The sequence below is a fragment of the Terrapene carolina genome, unplaced genomic scaffold, assembly GCF_002925995.2.
Source record: "Terrapene carolina triunguis isolate 2854851 unplaced genomic scaffold, T_m_triunguis-2.0 Scaffold119, whole genome shotgun sequence".
In the NCBI taxonomy this organism is placed as follows: Eukaryota; Metazoa; Chordata; order Testudines; family Emydidae; genus Terrapene; species Terrapene triunguis.
Genome location: NW_020664470.1, coordinates 662,384 through 671,426, shown reverse-complemented (window position 1 = coordinate 671,426; position 9,043 = coordinate 662,384). Strand labels below are relative to the sequence as shown.

Genomic DNA, 9,043 nt, shown 5'->3' with positions numbered 1-9,043 from the left:
ATGCTAATGGAGAATCAAACCACACTGAATGAGTTTACTCTCCTGGGTCTTTCCAATGAGCCACACCTCCAGATTTTCCTCTTCCTGGTGTTTTTAGCTATTTATCTGATCACTCTCTTGGGGAACATGATGATAATGCTGGTGATATGGGCTGACCATCACCTTCACACCCCCATGTACTTCTTCTTGAGTAATTTATCCTTTCTCGACATCTGTTACTCCTCAGTCACAGTCCCCAAAATGCTGGAGAGCTTCCTAGCAGAGAAGAAGACAATTTCTGTCCATGGGTGCATTGCCCAGCTGTTCTTTTTCTTTTTTCTAGCTACCACGGAGTGCTACCTCCTGGCTGTGATGGCTTATGACAGATACACTGCCATATGTGAGCCACTGCATTACTTGAAAACTATGAGTGAACCGGTCTGTATGTGGATGGCAGGTGGCGCATGGATAGCTGGCTTGCTAAATTCCCTTGTCAACACTGTCCTTGTAACTGACTTACACTTCTGTGAGCAAAAGGAAATTAACCATTTCTGCTGTGAGCTTCCGGTTCTATTACCACTTTCTTGCACTGACACGTTCATCAATGAAATGGTGCTGTTTGCCTTCACTATAATTTTAGGGATGCTCTCCCTCCTGTTAACATTGATCTCTTACATGTTCATCATCTCCACCATCCTTAGAATACCCTCCAAGGAGGGAAGATGTAAAGCTTTCTCCACATGCACCTCCCATCTCATCATTGTTGGTTTGTTCTATGGGACCGGGCTTATAAGCTACATACGAACTGACTCTAGCTACTCTCTCACTCTGGAAAAGGTGGTGTCCATCCAGTACAGTGTCTTAACTCCCATGTTCAACCCCATCATCTACAGCCTGAAGAATAATGAAGTGAAAAGTAGTGTGTGGAGAGTGCTCAGAAATTGCAAATAGGAAGAGATTAATGTGAATTTGGTGTCTGAGGGTGAGATTTTTAAAACTGCCGTAAGGTCAGATTTTTAAAGATATGTGGGGCATATGGGATTTTCAAAAGCATCTAGGTGCCTAACACACATTGAAATCAAATCCCTTAACCACCTTTGAAAATCTCAGTCATAAGACTTGATGACTATTAGCAGTGAAATAGAAGTATCTATAAATGTATTGGTAATGTGTGATATGTCTGTTTGTGAGGGCAAGATCCTCAGCTGGTGTAGCTTGCGAAAGATCCATTGACTCCAGTTGGGCCACATGGATTTATGTGAGGTGTCAACCTGGCACATTGCTTTCAGTAGAGCCATGCCAAGTAAAACCAGTTGTAGATCTGGCATGCCTTCAGTGGAGTTATACTGATATAGAAAAGCTAGGGATCAGTCTTCTTGACTCCATTTGTGTTATATCTATCTATACTTACTGGAGATACGATTCGTTGAGTCCAACTCAACTATGCTAAGTTACACCACCTGGTAATCTGAGCCCTATTTTTCTATTGAGAAATTCTTCTCACAGTTCATCTATAGAAAATTAAACATGCTTGTAGTACTGCTGTCCTGTTCTCCTACATTTGTTTCACTCAGCTATTAAATTTCTTCTTAATAAAATTGTAAGATCTTTGGTCCATGGATTCTCTTTTAGATCCATCTGTAGAGTTCTTATACTAGATGCTGTGGGCTAGATTCACAAAAGGACATAGGCACCTCACTGCCACTTTAGGCACCTAAATCCCAGAATCAAGCCCCACTGGGATTCACAAACCCCCTGCTCAGCTTCCACCAAAATTGTTCAGCACCTACATTTTTGCACACACACTGATGCCCCATGCCAGGCATCTCGATGCCTAAGACACAGAGTGATTCAGAAATGGGGAAAGATAGGTGTTCCTCCACCTACCTCACAGTGGTGACTTGGTAAATAAAGAAGGGATAACCTAACCTAACTAAAATCCATATTCCCCAAATAAGAACTAGGTAAACTCCATTTATCCATGTTTACTCTTGACTACGCTATTGCTGCAGGGCCCAGTCTCACAGGCATGCTCCGAGCTTGCCTACCCAATTGGGCCCTGTGAGACTCTGTACTTCAGAGTAGTACCCTTGACCCCCATATTTGCCACTGTGATGTGATTTGATGTGTTTTGTACAATTCATTCCTTGTGAGGTATCATTTGAGAAGTCATGATCTGTTGAACATTAATATCCTTTGGAATTATGTGTGTTACCTGAAGTTGTACCTGAAGTAATGGAGTTTTGTTATGTGTGTATTACTGAAATACATTATGAGGTTGAGAGACGCCCACAGCCCACCTTTCAGTGACAACAAAGCAGTAACTGACAAGGCAGATTTACATCAGGACCAGCCAGACATGTGTTGATGGCTCATCAAAGAATCAACTCTCCAAGAGACTCCTCAGAGAGGCCATGTACCCAATGGGGGCTGCCTGACCCCCACATTTCAGCAAGGATCTTTATAGCAGCTGGAAGAATGTATAAAAGAGGGACAATGACATTATCACTTGGCCTCTCTCCTCCCCCCATCTCAATATCTGGAAGATCGTTTGGAAGATTGGTTCCCGGCTGGGAAGGGGATCCTGCTTGTGTAATAAGAACTGTAAACTGCCTGTGTCATCTATTAGGGTGAAAAACTGTTTGATTCAAATTTTGCTTAGTCTGGAGAATTTAGACTGCAATTTTATTTTTTATTTCTTATGTAACCAACTTTGATGTCTATGCCTGCAACTTATAATCACTTAAAATCTACCTTTCTGTGGTTAATAAATCTGTTTTATATTTTATCTAAAACAGTGTGGTTTTGGTTGAAATGCTTGGGGAATCTCAGCTCAGGTTCACATGGACTGGTGCATGTCCTCTACCCTTTGTCAGAGAGGCGAACTAATTATGAGCTTGCACTGTCCAAGGGATATTTTAGCAGTATAAGATGGTATATTTCTGGGTTGCAAGGCTGGGAGCTAGGGTGATTTTTTGGTGCCTTTCTTTATACAGCTCGTGAGTGGCTTAGAGAGGATTCATGCAATTTAGCTGGGTGTTGGTTTCCACATGTTGATGGCTGAGTGATCACAGCACCTGGAGAGGTTTGCTGCTTGTCACGGGCATAGCATTGTGAAGAACAGCAATAATAATAACCATAATCATAAAGGGTCAGACTGTGATACACATACTCTATACCATTTAGGGACAAATTTTCAAAAGTATTTAGGCAGGTGAGACACCTAGGCCCAAACCCATCAAGGGACTTAGTGTATGTTCACACTGCAACCACTACAGTGGCACAGCTATGGTACTGCAGCACAATAGTATAGATGCTTCCTACATCAATGGAAGAGATTTTTTCCCTGTCTATGCAGGTAATTCACCACTTTGAGAGAGGCAGTTGCTAAGTCAACGGAAGAACCTAGTTATCAACATAGGTACGATCACTCAGGGAGGTGTTGTTCGTACAATGGTGGAAAACCTCTTCCACTGCGGTAAGCTGAGTCTACGCTATAGGGTTATGCCAGCATAGCTATGTCACCGTACATGCTGCTATAGTCCCAACAGTGTAGACAAGCCCTGAGTATCATACAGACACATAGAGGGATCTGGGATTTGTTAGGAGAATGTAGACTGGGTTTGTTCTGTTTCTGTAATTCTGATACATATCCTGAAGGAACTATATTGAATTAAGTTAAACCTTACTGAATTAGAATTACAAAACTGAGTTCATTGTGGGAGTATCGAGTCTCAGGTTTACACCCATAGGTTTTGGGGTAACAAGCGGAAGAAGGGGAGTGTGAAAGCTCAGACCCATAGCTCTAAAGAGAAAAAATGATGCAGGATGCAAACTGTGACATTGGCACACCATATGCCAGCTCATTCCAAGGCCTCACTGAACATGGATGAATGCCCAGCTGGAGACGAGTCAGGTTCACCCATGCATTAGTATTATTAAATAGGTATTAGATTTATAAAGATGTGCAATGCTTGTGAATTGCTGCCTGCATTAAGCTCAGTTATAATGTCTGTATCCATGTTCTCAGTGTTTAATATTTAAGTGTTTGCTCTGTAACTGTAAAAGTGTTTCCCCTGAAACTGTGAACCCGGTCAAGAAAGGAGCATTACCAAGTGTGAAATACCAGTTTACCACAAGAGATGTCATCTCCTCTCCAACAAAGGAAGCCCCATAGACACCAAACAAGCCATTATGGAACATCAGTGGACCAAAGACTTTGTGGATTGCTTGCCCCTGCCCGTCCCCCCCTCACACACAAGCACTCATCTCATCAGCTTGAGCTCTAGGTGCAAGGAATAAAAATCCATGTTAAGAAATCGTTGTCTCTATGCTGCTAGAACTCTCAGGGTACATCTACACAGCAACTAGACACCCATGGCTGGTCTGTGCCAGCTGACACAAGCTCATGGGTCTCAGGCTACGGGGCTGTTTCATTGCTGTGTAGATGTCTGGGTCTGAGCTCCAGCCTTCTATGAGGTGGGAGGGTGAAAACCTAATTTTCCACTAAAAAATTGTTTTTGATGGAAAAATTTCAATCAGCCCTAGATAACAGCATACTGAAATCACAGATTTCAAAGTGGTAGTTGTGTTAGTCTGTATAAGCAAAAAGAACAAGGAGTACTTGTGGCACCTTAAAGACTAACAAATTTATTTGTGCATAAGCTTTCATGGGCTAAAACCCACTTCATCGGATGCATGCAGTGGAAAATACAATAGGAAGATATATATATATACAGAGGACATGAAAAAATGGGTGTTGTCATACTAACTATAACAAGAGTAATCAATTAAGGTGGGCTATTCATAGAATATCATGGTGAGAAGGAACCTCAGGAGGTCATCTACTCCAATCCACTGCTCAAAGCAGGACCAATCCCCAGACAGATTTTTGCCCCACATCCCTAAGTGGGCCCCTCAAAGATTGAACTCACAACCCTGGGTTTAGTAGGCTAATGGTCAAACCACTGAGCTATCCCTCCCCCCATATAGCAGCATTATCAGCAGGAGAAAAAAAAAACTTTTGTAGTGATAATCAGGATGGCCCATTTCCAACAGTTGACAAGAAGGTGTGAGTAACAGTAAGGGAAAAATAAATTAGCATGGGGAAATAGTTTTTACTTTGTGTAATGACCCATCCACTCCCAGTTTTTATTTAAGCCTAATTTAATGGTGTCCAGTTTGCAAATTAATTCCAACTGCTGCCTCCATAGTACATTCTCTTACACGGAGTACATTTTTGCCTCTCTGGGTGTCTAATAGATATCAGAACTGATAGACAAGAATAGAACTTCCCAACTGTAGGTGTGATCTGCAAATTCAAGGTTTGTATTATGATGTTTTGACTATTGATTTTTCATGTTTTCTTTACCCTCAACAATGCTCACAATAGATATTATGTACATCAGTAAATATGATGTGTGTGATGCTTTTGCTGTTGAGTCTTTCTGCTGTTGGTAAATGAGCCAATGTACTTGTCACCTTTAGAAAACCATGTAGAAAGACAGTTGTCTAAAGCAGTTACCACTGTGGCAAGTTCTCTATTACAGAAGCCAATTTCAAAATTGTATTTACATTAATTAACTGCTTTACACTGAATTAAATGTAGTTTCTTTGGGCTGCTAGGAGAGATGGAAAGGGTAGACAAATAACCATTAAAACGGAGACCTTTAAACATTTTCAAAAGCATCCAAGTCCCATTTTAAAAAAAATATTTGGAATTTAGTGCCTGTTTTAAAGTATTTAGGTGTCTGAAGATACAGAAAGCACCTAGTGGGATTTTCAAAAGTGCCTAGGCACCAAGCTCCCAATAGGAGTTAGGTATCTAGATCCAGATTTTTAAAAATATTTAGGTGCCAAACTCACTTGAAAAACCTGGACCTTGAGTGATTTGAACAATCTCACTAGGCAGCTACCTGCATCTTTGAGTGCCAAAATACCTTTCAAAATCTGGTCATAAGTGCTTTTGAAACTTTTACCCTTAATTTTACCTGAAATGTTGAGTACTAAGGCCAGTTGTCAGTGCAATTTAACAATAAAAAGGTAAAGGCTTGAGGTTTTTTGTGTGTTTCATGTTTTTGTTTGATGTTACTTGTTGGGGTTTTATTGTTGTTATTATTAATACCTATTTTCAAGGGGGACATTCAACATCAGCTATATAGTGAGACGTTGGTTGTGACCTTAATTAGCGGTGTAGTGTGTAAAATAATACACTCAAAAGGATTACTAAACAAAATAGTGAAATGTACTCCAGGGGTCAGGGGGTTAAGTCAAACTCTGTTTTCATAAGAAAGAAAGAAAGAAATGGAAGGCGTTTACAAATAATTCCATATTTATGTATATAATTAGATTCCAGGATTGTCAAAACATATCTCAGGTCTCTTTTTGTTCAGAATACCATGAGGTTCAATCACCAGTGGGTTTGTGGTCTGTTACCATCCATTTTTTAAGTTCTCAGCCATTTTGACTTTGCAAATTACACCTATCTGATGTACAGTTATCATAAGGCATGTATCTATGCCATGCCCAGAGTTCTAGAACACTGGGATTTCAGTGCTAACTCAACCAACCACCACCCTTACACTGCAGTTAATTTGCATGCAACCATTTCATTGGCTGTCCGACGGAGACTGCACACATAGGTGGTTACATGGCCCAACTGCCACATGCATTTCATATGTTTTTTCTGATACTGACGATATCTAGATATCTAGATAGATAACAACTCATGATTTTAAGCCAATCTCATGATTTGTTCAAGGCCTCACTCGTGATTTTTAAATAGGAAGGATTGGCTTTGCTCCAAGCTAAAATTGCAACTCTGGTATATGTGCCAATCTTGCAAAGACATACACATGCTTTTAACTTAACACATGCGAGTAGGTGTAAAGATGTGCATAAAGTCAAGCAGGTGTGTAGGCCGTTGCAAACCCAGAGCCAGAGATTAGAAACCAGTGACGCTTCTGACTCAGTCAAGACTGAATATAAACTGATTTAGTATTGAATATTCAGTATTTAACCCAGTGGGCCAGAAAGTCCAGTCAGCCAAGTTCACTTAGCCCCACTTACATTAATGTGGCACAAAGTGAACGGGAAGGGCTGGAGACGGCATCCAGAGAATTTCCCCTTTGTAGCTCTGCTGGCAGAAAGCTGGCAGGGCAGCTCCATTGACTCCTATGCAAGCTCTGCTGCCTAACTGTGCCACTTCCTATATGGGATGAGGCAGAGGGTGTGGAGGGGGTGTATCAAGGCTGTGGTCATGGGAGCCATAGCTAGAGTGCACAGGGAATAGCAAGAGAGGGGAATGATGGAGTGAGATAGGACCTGACAATCAGTGGAATAAATGTAATCTGTCTACCTGCCCGTGCATCTTTAATTTATTATTAGGGCTGGGCAGCTGAGAATCAGGGGCCTGTGACCAATCCCTCCACAGCCAAAGCAGCCCCTCCTGAGCTTTACATGGATGCATTGTAACAAATAAAGACTGCTGAATTTGGTCCAAGAATAGCAATATATTACAACCACTGGGCCAAAGACTGGGGTGTTTACTCCAGTCCCTAGTCCAACAATCTCCTGCAGAAAGAAACCCAGTAGGAGCTTTGTTTGAATAAGAACTGAGTGGCCAATGAGGGCAATGCCTTCACCTGGAACTTTATAGCAGACCACCACATCTGGTACAGTTAAGATTAAAACCAGCTTTCTGTTTAAGGTTTGACTCTTCTAAGTGCTCTAAAATCCACACAGTTGCTCAGAATGCTTTGAAATTTGGGATGTCTCATAGGGAACTGGGATAGGGTTGCTCAATTAAATTTGGGGCCATTTGGCCAATGGGTTCTGGAGATACAGTCCCTGCCAAAAAAACAAAACAAACAAACAGCTTTTATAAAGATGGATCGATTCTACCAAAATTTTTTTGAGCAGATAGAGATCAAACCAGGGCTGAGGTCATCACACCAAGGTCTGTTGCGTGTCTGAGTTAACAATTTGAGATTGTTGAAATAAAAGGCTCAATTGAAATTATTTAATCTAAGATTATTAATCAGAGATTAGTACAGCACTATATAGAATGCAGAAATAAATAGATACATTACCGCTCTTTGTTGTCAGACTAAGAGCTGGATATGTGTTTTTCTTGCATCTGGAAGGGACACGCAGTTTTCATTCCCCCCAACCTAAGTTTTCATACCACTATCATTATATAGGATTTCAGATAAAGGAAACGTAATTGCCAAGAATATTCTCCCAGAAACAGATGTTGTGATGTCATTTCTATACAGTCTCAGTTTACCTGACTCATGTGAGAAGGCATGATTATTTACAACTGAGAGGACTAACAATTCTTCAAGGTAATATCTCTCAGTGGATCTTTCTTATCCCACGATCATTCTTCCATGTTGATTTCCCCAACAGAAAACATCTGCTATAACAATAATCCCTTATTAGTTTCCCAAGTCTGTATATGCTTATGTCCGCATTTTATATATATGTTAAGGAGACTGTTTCCAAGCATATCTGGAGTTTTATAGACATGAAGGTACCTAAATACAGCATAATGAATACATTCCTAAATAGGGTTACTTATTGGTCAAGACCAGTGTTCTAGGCCTTAGACTTCAGACATACTCTTTGTTGAAGTTAAAAATTCTAAAGAATTGTTAATATATATAAATCAAATATACAGAATGAAACAACTAAAAGTATTACTATTTCCTAACAGGTACTAACAGGTCTCACACATTTGAGAGTTACCGACAACAGAATCCTAAGGTGCCAGATTGCTTACATGGCTTACATTCGGGCAGACAGACCAAGCGGGTGGCTTGTCAGTTATCACTCACAGGACCTGGGTGGTATATTGTCCTTATCCCCTTCATAGTCTATCATGGGATCTGGCTGTGGAATCCCAAGGAGCCACATTTCCAATACACAGTAACCCAGATAACTAAACCAGTCAATCACCTGCAAAGGAAGAAACAGATCCAAGAGTACACTCTAGGTACTTCTCTGGGAGTGCAAAACCTCCTCCTCCTTCTTCTATTTTATTTATTATTAATTATTATTATTA

General features: G+C 40.7%; 1 protein-coding gene across 1 annotated transcript; it reads left to right on the top strand.

Moving 5' to 3' along the window:
- Positions 1-930, top strand: LOC112123143 (olfactory receptor 5A2-like). Its single transcript, XM_024221817.1, has one exon. The coding sequence runs from the start codon at positions 1-3 to the stop codon at positions 928-930; it is 930 nt and encodes a 309-aa protein (XP_024077585.1).
- The last annotated feature ends 8,113 nt before the right edge of the window (positions 931-9,043 follow it).